This window comes from Aspergillus udagawae (genome assembly GCF_001078395.1).
Source record: "Aspergillus udagawae IFM 46973 DNA, scaffold_4, whole genome shotgun sequence".
In the NCBI taxonomy this organism is placed as follows: Eukaryota; Fungi; Ascomycota; class Eurotiomycetes; order Eurotiales; family Aspergillaceae; genus Aspergillus; species Aspergillus udagawae.
In genome coordinates, this window is record NW_025091267.1 from 3,768,429 (window position 1) to 3,785,658 (window position 17,230).

General features: G+C 47.5%; 6 protein-coding genes and 1 non-coding gene across 7 annotated transcripts; 3 read left to right on the forward strand and 4 right to left on the reverse strand.

The window, feature by feature from the left end:
• Positions 1–1,067: 1,067 nt before the first annotated feature.
• On the reverse strand, positions 1,068–2,153 carry Aud_006694 (uncharacterized protein; the record flags this gene model as incomplete). Its single annotated transcript, XM_043291592.1, has 1 exon — positions 1,068–2,153. The coding sequence occupies one exon, from the start codon at positions 2,151–2,153 to the stop codon at positions 1,068–1,070; it is 1,086 nt and encodes a 361-aa protein (XP_043147527.1).
• A 2,232-nt stretch (positions 2,154–4,385) lies between these two features.
• Aud_006695 (uncharacterized protein) lies at positions 4,386–4,980 on the reverse strand (the record flags this gene model as incomplete). The annotated part of the gene is made up of 3 exons (XM_043291593.1): positions 4,386–4,685; positions 4,739–4,878; positions 4,929–4,980. The coding sequence occupies 3 exons, from the start codon at positions 4,978–4,980 to the stop codon at positions 4,386–4,388; spliced, it is 492 nt and encodes a 163-aa protein (XP_043147528.1).
• Positions 4,981–5,523: 543 nt separating this feature from the next.
• Aud_006696 (putative general amidase) lies at positions 5,524–7,449 on the reverse strand (the record flags this gene model as incomplete). The annotated part of the gene is made up of 6 exons (XM_043291594.1): positions 5,524–5,645; positions 5,702–5,792; positions 5,840–6,576; positions 6,620–6,761; positions 6,816–7,085; positions 7,132–7,449. 6 exons carry the CDS (start codon positions 7,447–7,449, stop codon positions 5,524–5,526), a joined length of 1,680 nt encoding a protein of 559 aa, XP_043147529.1.
• A 459-nt stretch (positions 7,450–7,908) lies between these two features.
• Aud_006697 lies at positions 7,909–7,978 on the forward strand. The gene has a single exon. It is a non-coding gene; the product is annotated as a tRNA-Gly (tRNA).
• A 534-nt stretch (positions 7,979–8,512) lies between these two features.
• Aud_006698 (RTA1 domain-containing protein) lies at positions 8,513–9,563 on the reverse strand (the record flags this gene model as incomplete). Its single annotated transcript, XM_043291595.1, has 3 exons — positions 8,513–8,781; positions 8,835–9,223; positions 9,289–9,563. The coding sequence occupies 3 exons, from the start codon at positions 9,561–9,563 to the stop codon at positions 8,513–8,515; spliced, it is 933 nt and encodes a 310-aa protein (XP_043147530.1).
• A 2,552-nt stretch (positions 9,564–12,115) lies between these two features.
• Aud_006699 (uncharacterized protein) lies at positions 12,116–12,872 on the forward strand (the record flags this gene model as incomplete). The annotated part of the gene is made up of 2 exons (XM_043291596.1): positions 12,116–12,173; positions 12,226–12,872. 2 exons carry the CDS (start codon positions 12,116–12,118, stop codon positions 12,870–12,872), a joined length of 705 nt encoding a protein of 234 aa, XP_043147531.1.
• A 1,363-nt stretch (positions 12,873–14,235) lies between these two features.
• Aud_006700 (pepsin-like aspartic protease) lies at positions 14,236–15,725 on the forward strand (the record flags this gene model as incomplete). Its single annotated transcript, XM_043291597.1, has 4 exons — positions 14,236–14,610; positions 14,661–15,104; positions 15,184–15,352; positions 15,412–15,725. 4 exons carry the CDS (start codon positions 14,236–14,238, stop codon positions 15,723–15,725), a joined length of 1,302 nt encoding a protein of 433 aa, XP_043147532.1.
• Between the last annotated feature and the right edge of the window lie 1,505 nt (positions 15,726–17,230).

The window sequence follows — 17,230 nt, forward strand, 5'->3', positions numbered from 1 at the left end:
AAGTCTGATCGCCAACACTGTGAATACGATGAGTACCACAAGACGGTTGACTGCCAGACCCCAGTTTGAACCAGTTATACAGTTCCGCAAGAAACAGAATACTTGGCTGTTTTGATTATTCTCTAGCTCATCACAGGCCTGAGAGGGTTCATGTCAAACTTGAGTAATATTTCTAGTAGCAGTAGCATCTCTGACAATTTTCAAGGTTGTCGGCCAGCTGTACAGTACATCCCGTAACTGGTGTCACCAGTTACACTCTTCGATTGTTTTTTCGAACCCAAATAGCCAAGATACGCTTATATTAAGGATTTTTCCGGTATCCCTGTTAGTAGGATCTATGTCATTTTATGCATAGGGCAACCAGTAGGCCTCGAAATGGTGCGGTCCCGGTCCTGTAGTCGGCGACCAAGGACCGGACCGGACCGCAATTGCATAAGATCGCCCAGACTTTCCTTTTTTTTCGGCTGGATAATTTGCTGATTTATCTGATTTTTTACCATTAACGTAATCCACAATTGAGCGGACACTAAACCTTAGAAAAATTAGAGGGTATTTGAACACCTAAAACATGATTATATTACTAAAACTAGATATTCTTGCGCTGCGGACATTGCAATCGCTTATGGCCTATATTATGACAGTCACTGCAGCGCGGGGGTGCCCATTGAAGGCATTGTTCTGCATCTACTGCCTACTCCACAGGGATAGTTGGGATATCTTTAGCCCGATCCCTGTGTTGAATGAACTACTACCCTTCGTGGATAGAGAATCCCTCCGCAGCTTCTATCTGCCTCCTAGATTGCTTCTTATTTTGAAGTTGCTTCTCATGTGCAGCATATAGATCATAGTTTTTGCAAGAACGATAGTGTCACGGGCTAGAAGCCAATTCAACCTATATTATATAGGTTTGGACTGTAAGAACTCGCCAAGGAACTTCTAAGGAAGGCTGCGGCGGCCGAACAAATATCAACATGCGAACTTCAAATGACTTGTGCATCTTGGATCCTGTTGCCCCCATTCCATGTAAGCCATAAACACACAGGCTTCAATAGTTCCTCTATCGAGTCTCAATGAGCAAAAACAATTGGCTGGCCCTCGGGTTTTGCCTGTCCGGCGCTGTAGCTTACACCGTCCACTTTGAGCCCGTATTCATTCACAAGAGTAATGGTGTCGCCATGAGTGGAAAGATGACAATGGGGGATCTCGAAAGCTTTTGTTGCCATTGCGTCCAATGCTGCATTAGGGGGTAAAACCTGGATTTGACCAGCTGAGTTATGAATCTGCCACATCGAGAGGGAGAGTGGTTTGCTCGTGAGGTTGGTGAGAGTGACGGATTCTCGTCTTTCCGTCGGACCACCCGGTCCAGGAGATTTGATGTTTGCCTCTTTGATTGCCACGGAATTCTCAATAAGACCAGTATCCCCTCTTTGGTCACTAAGGTAGTCACTCCAACTCTCCGATGATATGGCATGTCCAGTCCGATCATCGGTGTGGGCTGCTTGGGATGCGAAGCCGAGGAAAACACCAACCCATCGGTCAGGATTCGTGAAATGAATTAAGAGAGCTCCGTCTTGAAAGATGCCGTCATCCTCCTTCCAGTGCCCTTTGTTGCCCTGGTTCATATGGACATCATGGATTCCGTCTCTTGTGTTAAAACGCGAACCAAACACATATACTTCAGCGCGGTGTTCAATCGCCTGACGGACTTCAGGTTCCAGCACGTCGATAATATCGTTATCAGGGCCCTCAACGTCATGTGGCAGAACCCGGCCGCTGTTAACATTGAACAAGTTACTCCGGATAAAGTCAATCCTTGGGCCATCAGGGCTTGGTTTCGTATCTTCGAGTAGATGGAATCCTGGCTCTAGAACTCTGAGCCGGTCGATGATGGGATGCTGGTTGAATTCGTGATCTACCCAATACACGAGGTGAGAGTCGTTCTTGTCGCCGGATTTGATATTGATTGCAGCTCGGAAAAGCCCAGTAATTTCCTTCCCCGTCCGGCGAAGGTTGCCCTCAGTGCCCTCCTTGCGATATTTCCCACTGTCGTCATAATACAATGAGAGATGCGGGGACCGTGAGTCGTCTTCGTCATGTTCAACTACGTAGTGCACAGGATATGCCTTCCAAACACCGTAATCGTCAATAGGCATATTGAAGAGGCACTGGACAGTTTATCAATGTGTTAATAGTAAGGTAGAATTGTGTGGAGTGCTTGAACTAAGTATTACTTGGTCCAGATTCCAATAGCAGTGTAAGGATATTTTAAAGCCTCGGTGGCCAGTCTAGATGTTGAGTCTGATGACGCGCGATGATGCATGACGGAACTACCACAAAATAGTTACAGAAATTCCACATTCAGATTAGAAGTGTAGAGTTTCAGGTTGGTCCAGGTCTAGAATAGTCGATTGGAATCATTTCGCTTGCCGAACTGTTAGGATGTCGACCTACGCATACTCTTCTGATCCTTTGGTGGCTCGGCGGTTTAAACTTTTACAGTCCTCAGCTTAATGACGGTTGCGGTATTCTTGCGTCAAGCTCACAAGATTTCGGAAAGCGTGCAATGATTCGTAGCTGAACATTCAACAAGGAGCGCAAGGCAGACTGGGTCAGCTGAGCGCTATCAAGGGTAGTCGAGAACAGCCATATGCTCCATTGGCGTGGAATTCCCGGCTTTTATAACGAGTGGCTTGAAGGACATATTAAGAGTGCTATCCATAAATTTCACTCCTGCTTGAATCAAATTTTGAGCTAGGACAAGCTGACTTTATCGGCCTAACATGCTACAGACCATCCTTATCACATACTCACATACTCATTAAATCACTTTGCAAGTCGGACTTGGAAGATAGCCATATGGCGATGGTTCTGCACATGACCATCTATGGCTTAATGACTCCTACCTCTCACCTCAGTTGGCAATTTCCAATGAAACCAGTCTCCATGAAAAGACAAGGCATAATGGCAATCCAGACGTCGAATTCATCTTTCCCCTATTCAGGACTTGAACTCCTCCTACTATGTAAGTCCCTGTTGGCATCTTCAGCGACATTACCGGAGCTTGGGACGGGGGCAAAGGGATGTGGAATGCTCTCTCGCAACGGATGGGCTGTTCCAGTTTGAATAGTCCCTTCATCCGTCACTTTATGAGCTGCAGCAAGAGCATAGTCACCAGAGTCGAAGTAGGTCCGATGCTTTGGCTGTTAGACATTGTCTTTATATGATCATTATCCATGAAGCAGGAAAGTACCGTAGACCCTGGGCCTAGTAGCCCTCTGTGAGGTAACTTCCCATAAATGCTGAGGAGATGCTTTTCGCCCTCTGCGAGCGACTAAAGTAGACAAAGAAGTGAATTAAAGTGTGCAAATGTGGGACTGGTCAAACTTACTTCTGCAAACGGCTTCTGGCTCTCTTTGGGATTCATTTCATTGTTGAGCCTGAGTGGAGTCCATGATCAAAAACAATAAGGGGCGATAGTTCAAAATATGCTTTGAGTCGCCACCAGCATCAGTGACATCACCCAAAAGTGGGAGACTATATATTGTCTATACTCTATACGGACTAGCGCATGAGCACATCATGATACTGCCCCACAAAATATTGGCAGATCTCCTGACAATGGAAGCTAAGCCAGATTAAGTTTTTGGGCCTATGTAAATACTTGTAATGATGCAGAGCAGATTAACAATAACAGCTTCTACACTCATTATCTAAATAAAGCAATAATGCATCAGAGAGATTAGCAGTTGATATTCTTTCACATTGGGATTCATCTTCATACAAGAAGCCATGGAGCTACCTCGGAAAGCACCGCCACCAGAGGAACATACGATCAACAATGAGGGATTTGTCAACACCATCGATGCGAGCTGGGAGCCTTATTCGCGATGAGATGGGGATGAAGGAATTGAAGACGACGAGAAGCCACTTGAAGGCTGTACTCTGCTGGATGTGGGCTGGATGAGGGTTTGTTATGATCGAGTCATGACGGGTTCTTATTATTATTTACGCAATGATCACGCTTGGGACTATGGGTATCATCGACCACCACAAATCGTGCACCCATGAGTGATTGTGAGGTGTTTAGCCTGAGTCATAAAGCTGGACGAAGTTGGACGACGTTGCCGCAGCATAGAGAGTTGTTCTGATAAAGCTACCGCGAAGAAATATTTCATGACACGTTTGCTTGTCAAGTATCATTGAGGGGTCTTCCATAAAAGCAGTCTAGAAATATAGCATAAATCCCATGTCACGTATAAGCCATTATTAGAAATTCAAACCGTTTCGACAAATTGGCCACGAATATGAACTTTATATCCTGTATCCATTCCCATACCTGCTGACATAGCGAAAGAGGTCATTCCCATTCAAACCCAGCCTATATCCTACCGCATCGGCATCCACGGCTCACACAACTCCTGCGGCAGACTCTTCACACAAACCGACTCGGATAGTTTCACCCGCTCTGCCTTCTTATCCTTCCCAACCTGCACCAAGTCCATATCAACCTTGAGCCAGATATCATCTCCCACAGCAGTGAGCTGGAGCTCTCCATTCGCGCACTCCAGATCAACCTCGATCTTGAACGAGGACTGCGGGTTCCCCGTGAACGCTCCGACGCAGAGACCCGCAACACTCACTTCCATGACCGTGTCGAAGCTGAGGTAGTTGATTGTCCCGGTGACCTGATGTTCCTTAGCTGGGTAATTTGACCATAGTCAGGGAGGCCAGAACATACGTTGATGGTTCCGATCGTGGTGTTGAAGGAAGCCCATTCGTTTTTCGGTGGTCTTCCGAAGAGGTTCAGCGAGGAGGATTGTTTATTCTGGCGGACGTGGAACGTGCCGCAGTTGGATTTTGTGGTGGTGAGGATGGCGCCTATCCTGTAAGTATTGTTGTTGCGAGGGAGTGGTGCGAGGAATGCGTACCTGTGAATAGGGCGGATTCGTATGATTCGACTTTGGAGTTGAAGGCAACCATTTTGGACAGAGGCGCGAATCTAGACGGCTAGATAGCGGATAGCAGATAGCGGATAGGGTGCGCGGATAGTCTGACTTGGGCTTGAAATCGCGGGAGTTGAGGTTGAGGGGTTGGAGGTCAAGGCCTTTTGAGGACACTGGATAGTTGAAAGGGATGGTGATTGTGGTGCCCCTTGCATACAGGCTCGCCTTTTTATTGGCGTCGATCATGTACATGTGAACATATTGCTCTGTGAAACTTCCCTGATTTGATGGGACAACTTGTCAAGAGACATCACGCTGCAGAAACTGTGGTAAAACAATGCCACGTCGATCATATTGCTTCTTTGATAGGGATTTCAATAATTGAGTACACTCTAACTCTAATGCAGCTTAGTGTAGAGCAGTTGGAATGCAAATATGATCCATCACATGTACCTTTAGTGTGTGGATCCCTAGTGATCGCCTCGGCCCAATTAATACTAGGTTGCCTTATAATGCTTGTATTTCACTGTGGTGGTGAAGAATGCCTGTCAGTCTGCATCGGGATAACTTTGCGTCCCCACTATGCCTTGCTTTTCAGACACTTGTCTATGATCCTTGCCATTTCCAAACATTCTTCATCTCTCATCGTGGTAGTGAAGACCTGAATAGAGCACGGTGCGCCTTCCAGCTGCGCGAAGTTGTCTAAATGCGAATTGTCAGTTAGAACAATAGGCCCGAAGATCAGCAAGAATACTCACAAGTCGGTCCAGTCTGACCCGGAGAAAGCTCAAACGCCTCTTGAGCATCCGTCTCGTTGACCTGCCCGAAAGGAATGATGCACGAAGGATACTACAAGATGTTAGATGAAGCTTCCGAGTTTCGAAAGATTAGCTTACATCAAGGCAGTTTAGGAAAGTCGTGTACGGTGCGAGTCCAAACATATCATGCGGAACAGCCGTGTTTTGAGCCGATGGCGCAAGACAAATATCCAGATCGTGGCTGTTCCACATCTTCCTCCAAGTTTCTCGGAGATCCGCTCTTTTGGCGTTGAGAGCAGCGAGCTTCCCTAGCCGATCTACATGGCTGAAATCAGGGAGGGAAGTTTTCCCCGCCTGCTTGAGTATCTCCACCTGGCGCTTGATGTGAATGAGAGCAGGCACAGGTGGCTCACCGGCCGCCTGTAAGTGCTCCATAGCTCCGCTGTCGAGAGTAAAGATATTCCATGCGACTTCGTTGATCTCCATTACCTTACATTCCTCGGCCGACAGCTCTATGATTTGATGACCTTGCGCTTTCAGTAAGCTGGCTGCCTCCGCCAAGGTTCTTCGCACTGGTGGGTGCAAAGGGAAGATAGAGTCCGGGGGCACGACGCCAATTCGCAGGGGATGTCTGACAGTCGCCGTTCTCCAGGGCACATCGATGACCGAGGAATCGTACAGCCCGGGCCTCGCATCTATGACAGTCTTCAGAAAGACTTCAATTGCATCCATATCCAGAGCTAGTGGCCCTGCACAGGACAGGATGAACTTCATGCCGGGGGTGCTACAACTGCGCCCACCGCCGTTTGGGATACGAGACGCACTGGGCCGGAAGCCGTATGTGCCGCAGCATAGAGCGGGAATACGGATTGATCCTGGCTTTGTTAATTACTTTCCACCAACGGGGACGTATCTTACCTCCAATATCGGTTCCGACGCCTAGTGGCGAACCTCTCAAGGCGATAAGAGCGCCTTCACCTCCGCTGGATCCGCCGGGTCCTAAGAGAGTGTTGTGGGGGTTCAGGGTACGACCGAAGACGTTATTGTGCGAGTCAGCAGTCTATGGAAGGCAAGTGTCAGCAATTATGCATTGGAATTGATGAGGTATATGTACCATCATCGTTTGAGGAATATTCGTCTTGACATAGATAACAGCTCCTAGGCTTAGCAGAATATCGACCAGAGGCGAGTTGTCAGTCGATCTCTCGTCCAAAAAGGAAATCATTCCAATAGACGCATGCGTTCCCTTGACATGGAAAAGGTCCTTGATGCTGATCGGGAGGCCATGCAATGGTCCTGAGGATTTCCCCTGCGCCTTGAGGTCATCTAGATACTTGGCTCGCTCTTGGGCTTCGGGGAACATAGTCTCTGTGAGACAGTTTACCTATTTCACATGAGGATTTGCAACATATCGACGGGAACACTCATACCAGTTGCTGCGCCACTGCAGCTCGCTTGGAAAATGCCAATGTCACTTCGAGCGAGGTCAATCTTCCCTCTGCCAATGCTGACAGAAGGCCAGACACCGTGTATTGCTCTGTAATTTGCAGTTCTCGCTCGGTTAGGATACCAGATTTGCGGACAGTATCACCCTGAATCAGGTCATTCTTGTTCTCGGCTAGTGGTAGCCGTAGGGAAGAGAGGAGGCTCTCGGGGATCTTCCATTCAGCGGGGATCTTTTGCAGACATTCTTGTTGCTTTTGGGCGACTTTGTGCTGCCAATCGGCTAGTGAGTCTTGTAAGGCCATTTTGTACGATTCGGAAGATACTGAAATAGTTCAAGATTCTCCAGTATTTGTGGCTGGTTTAGAAAGGTATTAGCGAGGGCATGGGAGGTAGTCTCAATATTATTTATATCGCCGGCGTTGTGCAAGTCCTGAAAGTCCCAACGCAAGCAGCGTCCAACGTAAGTCTACGTGCCATTCTCCACCAGATCCAAGATGAGCGATACCTCGGCCCAGCAAGCTGCTGAGACAACACCAATTAGGAGAACAATCCATGATGCGAAGAACGAGGGGTAAGGGTGGCTGCCAATCACAACCATAATCACACCAGGTGGAACGGAACGCTGATTGGCTACTTCGGCTACAGGAAGCATTTATGGAAAGGGAATGGTGGGAGAGCGTCAAACCAGGGTTCCCTCGTCATATTGATTTGAAGGTCCCCGGTTCGATCCCGGGCCGTCCCTTTTCATGTTCTTTTTCGCCGCATCATTGATCTAATGGTAGATTCGTCGTTGCCATCGACGAGGTCCGTGTTCGATTCTCGGATGATGTAGTCCTCTCTTCTTTTACCTTCCACAGGTCCAATCTTGCCTCTCCCTCCCACTTGGCGAAGATTTCAATGATCATTACTGCAATTGGATAGAAACGCATGCTTATTTTTTTTGTCTCTATCCACTCACTTGAGTTTGGCTGATCGACGATAAAAGATCCCACAAAAGCAGAAAAAGAAGAAATGCGAAGAGGCTATCTACCCGTCTTCAAACAAACCGAGAGAGACAAGACGGTACTGCTGAAGACAGCCGAAGTAAGATTCGGCAGAATACGTGGACTAGGAGTGTTAGGAAACAAGTTCTCAAGAATCAGGATCGGAGTCCAGCACCGACAGGGGCACTTCAGGGGGAGATGATCCAATGCACCCAAAATGGCCTAGGAACTACTAAGAGAATGTAACTATAAAATTAAATGTGGGGCATAAACCAATCTATTCTCTATCTAGCCCATTCTCTATTTCAAATTCCATATACCTGCCCTGAATAAGCATGAAAATCTTGGCCGTCATAATAACCGTCAATAGTTCTTAAGCATATCAAGCCCGGGAGTTCCGTGGCTTCAGTTCAGTCAAGCTCAATTGACTGGATTGCTTGATGGACTTCCAGCTGGTCTGATCCCAGTATCCACCAAAGCAGTATCCTGGGTGCAAAACAGTCAAGCAAAGAGTAGCAATGACCATCATAGCGCCCTCGAGAATCATGAATGTCACTTCGTCATTCGCCAAGGGACCGTTGAAACCCTCTCGCAGTTCAGCCACTCGGAAGATGGAACGGACGAAGATCGCTAATGTCGCGACGGTGAGCCCTAAAATTGTCAGATGTTTGTAGAGGGATCCAACATGGAGAAAAACAGCGTACCAGTCAGGAACGCCTTCCACTTGAGCGTCTTGCGAATATGGTACATTGATTCGTTAAGTTTGTCCGGGTTCTTGTACACGCGCCAGGCAAAATCGGCGCAGAGACAGAGGAAAACTCCCAAAGATGCCACTTGGCTGGCAAGACCTGCTATCATGATGTTGATCCCCGTCTGACGCAGGTTCTGCTGATCATGACCCGCAGTCGAGGTAATGGCTCCTCCGGCAGCTTGGAGCACAAGAGAGAGGAAGTCACAAATAACGAAGATAATGGTGTAGGTTCTTGGTTTGAGACGGGAGATATCCTCGCCGTAGACAACGACAATATGACCGAGGCAGATGTAGATAGCGGCACTCAAGAAGGCAGGTCCAATGGTGAGGCAAATTAGATACCTAGACAATGGAAGTCAGATCATCGTCCTGTGGCTAACCAGAAATGGTGATAGGTAGAAACTCACTCGAGGAATGGATCGAATGGAAATGGGTTGTAGTGAAGCTGAATTCTTCCGACATAGCCGATGACTTCAAGGGCCAGACCACCGATCATACCTACTAGGTATCCCCAAGTTCGGTAATAAATGCCCAGCCCCAGATTAGCCACTAACATCGTACCGAAAAGCGCCAGGTAGAGAACGTTGCCGGCCAGGTTAGGAACATAGTCGAAGTTGGCGAGACTCAATGGACAAGTACCTAGCGTACAGTAGTCCGAGGGGTTCGTAGTGTTGCTGACCATGATGAGAACTTTTCAGAATATGCTCTAAGCAAATAAAAAGCAAGTCGGAAGTAAAATGCGAGGATAGCGATCAATGATCCCAGTCCCAAGTCCCTGCGTGGTTGATGCGATATAAGTAGGTGCCAGTTACTTCGGTGCCTGCTCAACAGCTTGACTGCAATTGCTAAGCCATTTTCTCAACGCATGTTTCTAGCTCTTTAGTATCAACAGCTCTCACTGCCGTCGATACATCAACCGCAATTTAGCATCATCACCGTAAATGTGGGTGAGCATTGGGGCATTGGCCGTAGCTTCTAGTACATGATTTGTTGCAAAATGGGCATCAACTGTTAGAGGACTAAATTTAGACCCTTATTCTCCGAATGAGAAAGAAGAGCAAAGACATTTGTTGGCTTGGCTTCATTTGAAGGCTGAAGTTAATAATTGAGCTGCCTGAGTCAGTAAGCCCTAGGAGCGCGGTAGGTTTCTTGAAACAGGCCGTGATGTCGGATTCGGACACGGACATGGACACGGACTCGGGACATGACACAAGAAGAACGCAGCCATACCGACAAAACAACGCGTCACTTGGCTGGCGGCCTGGGGCGCAGCATCAGCTTCCGAGCTTGCAGGAGACAAAAAGCCTTGGCGCAAGGTACGGCTCTTATCCCCCCATGAAGCCATTATGATGAGAAAGCAAGTAGATGCTCATCCGGCTGTCAAACAGAATGGTGGCCAGTTGTGGCCCCAAGGTAAACAATGGTAGCCAAGAAAATCACGACTTGGCGTGTCAACCAAGCCACTCTGAGATAATCAAGAAAATATAACTAAGTCAGTCCGTGTTCCAGAATCAGGCATCAACATAAAATAGCCCAATTGCACAAAAAGTCAATTCTTAGCTCAACTACCTGAAGACTGGATGGAGACTTGCGTGGGTTAACGGCTCTTAGCATGACAGATGGGATACTCTAGCAGACAGCGGCAGATTATCAAGAGGAATGGCTGCAGATACTCTCTGAAACCGCTGCTGCTGCTTGCTTCCCTTCTCGGATGTCTAAGACATGGCCGTGCGGGCTGAGTAACGATGGCCAGTAATACTGGATATTTCACAGCGAACAACTGTACTATATTGTTGCCTGAGGCGGCAACTTTTTCTCTCACCCATCAGCACTAAACTCCTCCATCCCCTTTCATATTCGGGCCTTCAACTATCATCAAATCCATCGAATTTATATGTCGGATTCATCAATGACCCCTGATGAGAGCTCGGATGCAGCCACGCCGCAGATCCCCATGGTAAAAACCTGCCAGAATTGTGCTCGTGGCAAGATACGTTGTGTTCGATCCGCAGATAGCGGAAGTTGCCAACGGTCAGCATAGCACAACAACTGATCTGCCATCCTCAGGGGGCTGACAATAAAAAGATGTCGGCGTTTAGGAAAAGAATGTGTCTTTCGTGAAGCACGCTCCAAGACTTATGGGAGTCGGCGCGACAAGTTAGCACTCTGATGAATATCCCTGGCTAGAATCTCGTGCTGACTGTGGTGGCGCTGAACAGGAGAATTGATATTCTTGAAGAGAAGGTTGATCAACTCCTGGCTAGATCAGAGACGGCTACATCAAAAAGACGGTTTGATCAGGTAAGTGCCATGCTGGCCTACTTTTGAAGTAGTAATGCGCTTAATACATCCAAGAATCAACCATATTCGAGCCCATCACGGAGTCCAGCGTCTGAGAGCCATTGTGCAAATAAAGATGTTGTTGACCAAGGAATTCTGTCTATGGAGGCAGCAAATGCTCTAATCGATGCATACAAAGCAACAATGATGCCTAATTTGCCGTTTGTTATCCTTCCTTCAGATCTGAGCACCGAGGAAATACGTCGAACGAGACCAGTAGTATTCCTCACAGTCCTGACAGCAGCCTTGTACGATAATATGCCTTTGCAGCGTGTACTAGAGGAGCAAGTAAAAAGTACGATTAGCGACCGCATGGTATTTAAAGGAGAGATCTCCTTTGATTTACTCCAGGGCCTTCTGATACACATTGCATGGTGTGTATGTCTGAACAGGGTATTTTAACCATCCCCTAACAGGAGCAGGAGCCAATATCATTCGCGCCCTCGCCGATTCTCTCAGTATCTGCATTTGGCAACCAGCATCATTATCGACCGTCGACTGGACAGAGCTCCTGGTATGCGGCTGTGGCAAGCCAGGGTTGGCATAGCTGAGAACGGCACAAACCCAGTGTGCTGGGGCCGGGATGAGCAGAGAGCCGTTATTGGATGTTATTACTTTTCATCAAGGTACTTCAATTTTACTATGTCTGAGACTTGAATCTGACAAGGCGAAAGCATATCGCGAATCCTTCAAAAGCTATCAACCTTTCCACACACGCCATACATTGAAGATTGCTGTCAATCGCTTGCTGCAAGCTCAATCTGTCCGTCGGACCTACAATTGCTTCATATAGTACATCTTCAGCAACTTTTGGAAAGTATTGATCACCTGTCGCCTCAAAATGCATCGGAACTGCATTCTACAGATGCCGTCCTCGAACCCCATTTTCGCAAGATGAAGGCTGAGCTAGATCATTTCAGAGCCGATTCCCTCACTGCCTTTGCGCACAATCGTAAGTTGAGTGCTCAGCGTCATTGGTGAAGTCCTCTGGCTGACCAAAGCAGAGTTTCTCGTCATGCAGTTCCACACAGCAGAGCTATACCTCTGCCAAATCACCCTCTTTGACCGGAAAACACCGAACGACTCGATGGTCTGGTCGTCGCTCCACGTCGAAGCCCTATCAATGGGACTCGTGGCAGCCAGACAGTTCTTTCAATTTTATCTCGCGCTCCCGTTGCGTTCGGAGACTGTATTCAATAACACGCAGTGGGTGCAAGCCGGATTCTGCTTTACACTAGCTGCAAAGCTCTCTGTCGCCGCGTCAGATTCTTCGATTGACCAACAAGTCGCAAAACTCAGAGACTCGTTAGACATGTCTCTGATACTCCAGAAGGTTATCCTACGCGTCCAAGCCTTGGTTTCGCCCCTGGTGGACGCACGAGGCGAAAGGGATGTATTTTATCACTATCATAATCGCCTTAAGCGCTTACAGTGGTGGTATGAAACTCAGATGACGCAGATTCCCGTCCAGCGCCAACGCCATGCTTCGCCAACAACAATGGCATATGATCCTATTCTCACTGCACGGCCATCTCCAGTTTTGACAGAGGACTTGCAAGCCCAGTGGCCTAGGCTGTTGCCGGATTCAACCATTGATGATCTATTCAACGAGTGGAATCCCAACATGGGCATTTATTTTGGCTTTGAGTAAGATCCGGATGCCATGACTTTCAAGATGCCTCCTTCTATCGTTGATCGTTATTGGACCGACAGTGTCACTTTAACAAACTGGCTAGAGCTATGTCCCACTCACTGTAATGAGGACAAATAGATTATCGTCGTCATGTTCACAGTAAGCTTGTGCCGGTAGGAGAACTGCGGTTAACTCTATGTCACCCATCCATCATTTAGTTTGAGGATGATCAAGAGACAGCCTAGGAATGAACAGAACAGCCCCCCAGAGGCTTATATTCAGAGGTGATAACTTCAATGTGCAGTATAGTAGGTAGACGGTCAATAGCCCTCATGCGTTAGAAATTTTGTCTTTGGGAAGTTTTGCCAAAGTTGACTATACTCAGGTTTATGTCAGGAAGGACAGATCTGTTCCTATTGCCATTTCAACAAGTAGAGAAAGATAGGTGAGTTACCGGGACTGGATAGACGGAGTCTTAAGAGATGGTATGAAAATATAGGCAGAGAGAATAGCTGTAAAACCAGGCAGGAATTGGTGGCGATATAAGCACTTAGTAATATTGTATTTGTGATATGATTATGTTATTGTGGACGCAGCTATTATAGGGAGCTGCTCTAACAGAAAAGGGAATAGTTTTGGACAACAGAACAATCCTAGTTAATCTTCGGTAACCCCTCATACAGTACAGTTCGCTCTCCCATTATGTGATCCAGGTATTTCAATCTCCATTTACCCGTATAAGGTACAATTTGTTGGGTTAAGGCGTATTCTCCTATATTAAGGGACATTTTCATATTGTATCGTTCAGATTCAAATATTAAGGTATAATATGAGTTGGAGAGCACATGACATTAATTTTGTAGACAGAGCAATTCTGTAAACAGTTCGCAGTTTGAGGGCATTGGCATTCTGAAGGGGCATCCAAATTCATGTCAACCCACAGTACGGAGTAAGTATTCTTCCTGAGAGGAAGGCAGTGAGGAATCGGAATTATGGGCTGCAAATCTCAGGACTATTCAGCTAGTGGGCCACTAGAGTTGCGCCATCGCATGAACCCCTTTTCGGAAATTCGTAACTTAAGCGCCACCGATCTACAAGTTCGTCAAGATCCAGGAACAGCTCAGCTCACTATCGCCAAGAAGGAAGGGATTGGCGCAATTTAGGTATCATTGCTAGGTCTCTATTATTGTAAACATGGAACCTATCAAATGTCCCTCCTCAAAAACTCTCTTTCAGCTGCGGGATCTTTCCCCTTTCATCTTTTGCCCATGATGGCCCACTCGAGAATTGCTCAACCCATTTAAAAACGAGACCTTTGGCCAGCTTGAGGTGGTCAACACATTTACCCGACTGTCAGATTTGTCCCTATCCAAAATTCATCATGGTTGGATCGTGTGTTGCAGCCCTGTTGCTTGGATTGGCGGTTTCTTCTGCTGCTAGAGTCCCCGAGTTAAACTCAGGCAAATTCCATCAGTCCCTCAAAAGAAGGCCACTTGGCCTAGACCTTGTGACGGACAATGTCGTGCCTCTGAAGCCAGTACACAGCGTTCTGCGTCACCAGAAGGGCCTCCACCGTCGCCAATCCACTAGCAATGGAGGCCTCACGGCAATCAACAACCCTAGTCAAGCCAATTATGTCGCCGAGGTTGGATGGGGCAATGAAACATATAGCATGATATTGGATACCGGGTCGAGTGATACCTGGATCCTTAAGGAAGGGTTTCAGTGCCTTGACAGCACCGGAGCTCCCACCATTGTAAGAATCCTTCGGTCGCTGTTTGTCAGGTCGTTCCTAATATGCCGCAGCAAAGCAATTGCCAAGTTGGCCGTCAGTTTAGCGGAGATTTCACCGGGGGTCAGATTGGGAATGTGAATTTCAACATCAGCTATAGTACAGGGATTCTGGCCGGCAAATTCGGCTGGGAAGACATCACCATTGCCAATATCACAGTCAAGGATGCCCAGGTGGCAGTTGTTGATCAAGCATACTTCAATTTTAATGTCAGCGGCTTGTTCGGATTGGCTTTCGCGTCTCTGACCAGCGAATTCCCTGGCAACGACCCGACCAAGAATATCAAGACTCACTATATGACCTACGAGCCTGTCTTCTATAAAATGGTTGACCAGCACTTGAGCTTGCCTACCTTCAGCTTTGCTCCTGATCGGGATGGGCCCAATGGATACTTTGCCGTTGGCGGCATCCCCCCTGTCAACACGACGGGCAAAACCGCCTCTGCGTCGATCCTTACCGTGAGTAGTCCCCATTTAGGGAGAGAGGAGATGGATCATTGACTTCATTGACTAACTGCGCAACATCTATTCATTCCAGAGCAAGGAAACCCGCTCAAAGCCTTCCATCAACCGACCCGACTACTATTACATCAACATCGACGGCGCTATCGTTGGAAGATCCAATTCCACATTGTCCAACTCCACCTCGTTTCCCCCCTTCGTTGGTTTTGTGGATACCGCTACCACCCTCACCATGCTACCTACCGGTAAGCCCCAAGACTCTCATCCCTGTCCGCTCATACCTGACCTTTCCTGCTTCTAATAGCCCTTGCCACTGCTATTGCCGGTGCCTTCAAACCCCCTGCGACCTACGTCGCGGCTACCAACCTCTATGAAGTTCCCTGCAATGCCACAGCGCCCAAACTCGCAATCACTATCAGCGGTGTGAATTTCCCTGTTAGTCCCGCCGACCTGATCCTGCAGCCTCAAGTTGATGGGTCTACGGGACTCTGTGTAGTCGGATTCCAGGACGGTGGGGGCGAATATGTCCTTGGCGCAACGTTCCTGAACAACGTGCTTTCGACCTTTGATTTGGGGGCGCTTGAGGTGAGATTTACTGCTCTTACCCAGAAGCTATAACAATTCCGGTGTTGCAGTGGTATACCACTGTTGTATTGAAATATCTTAATTTACTATAATATATAGAATGATAATGTATAGAAGTCTCGGTGTCATATTTCCTGGTAATTCTCAAGCTAGTGGTGCAGCAGCCTTGTAGGACAACATGCCTTTGCAGCGTGTACATTGCATAGTGTATATGTCTGAACTGAATATTTAGACCATCCTCTAACAGAAGCAGGAGCCAATATCATTCGCGTTGTCGCAGATTCTCTCAGTATCTCCATTTGGCGACCAGCATCATTGTCGACCGTCGACTGGACAGAGCTCCAGATACCACATCCAATGAAGTGCCTCTGTTTTTAACACGACTCCTGGTACACCGGGATGCTACTATTCAAAGTCTTTAGGGTCACTGTAATGGGGACAAATAGATTATCATCGTCATGTGCACAGTAGGCTTGTACCCTTTACATGCGACCCATCAAGAGTTCGATAAACTGGCCTTGTCAGTGGCAGCTCCGGATCGATAATGTTATATTCCTTCTGAACATGGCTTTTGCTTCATCGACATAGTGTAGTCTATCCTTGTAGGGGAGATGAACAACAGAACGCCCTTTACCATGTGGCGAGAGAAAGTCCGCAACCGAAGGCAGTTCAATGCCGGCCCTATTCTTGCGTCATATTGACTGCTATATCCTCGTTTGTCTTGACGAAAGAGGACATTGATCACACACCACGGAAAGCGGTGATTTGACCACAAGTTAGCTCAACGCGTTCTATGGAAGGGTTGTTGGACTGACTGACAAAATAATTTGACCGACGTTGGTCATGGACTGACTTGGGAACAAAAGCTGCGATCCAGAGCACGTCGTATGATTAACAATACTAAGGTTCTCGCCCCCTAATATTGCTGTGTTGAGCTCAGCAATTGTAGATTCCTTGGAAATCCAACCTTTCCCTCTTTTCCACGGCTTAGCTTTTTATAGCTAGACGGAGACGACTCCACGTTAGGATCTCGTGGCAAAAGAACCGAAGCTCCCGAACGCGCAGCACAAGCTCAGTATATACTAGCAAAGGTTGACAAGGATAGACGGGGGAACGTGATAATGTGCTGGGTATATCTTTCAATTAGAAACCATTTATCTTAAACTGTAAGCGAGCTCGAATCTGTCTAATAGCAAAGTCAGAGCAAATAGCTGAATTTTTTTTGTTGAAAGTAACATGAAATGTCCCCTCTGCCTCACTTGACATTCTCTTTAGCTGACTGTGCCCACCGGCTCTCGGCCCCAATTTAACTCGCCCCCTAGCTTCGTTCCCACAAGCAACCCAAGCTGCACAGTGGAGAATCTTGATCTCGGTAGCCTGTATAGAATCCCGTCAGGATGGACTTAGGTTCACCCGGGAAGAGCTGTTTCATTTTCGCAACGTCGAAACTCTGGCGTAGGGCAGCAAACTTTCGACCACGGTTTGTGCATATCTATCCCCGGATGTCAGTTTTAATCAACACTCAAAAAGCTTGTTCG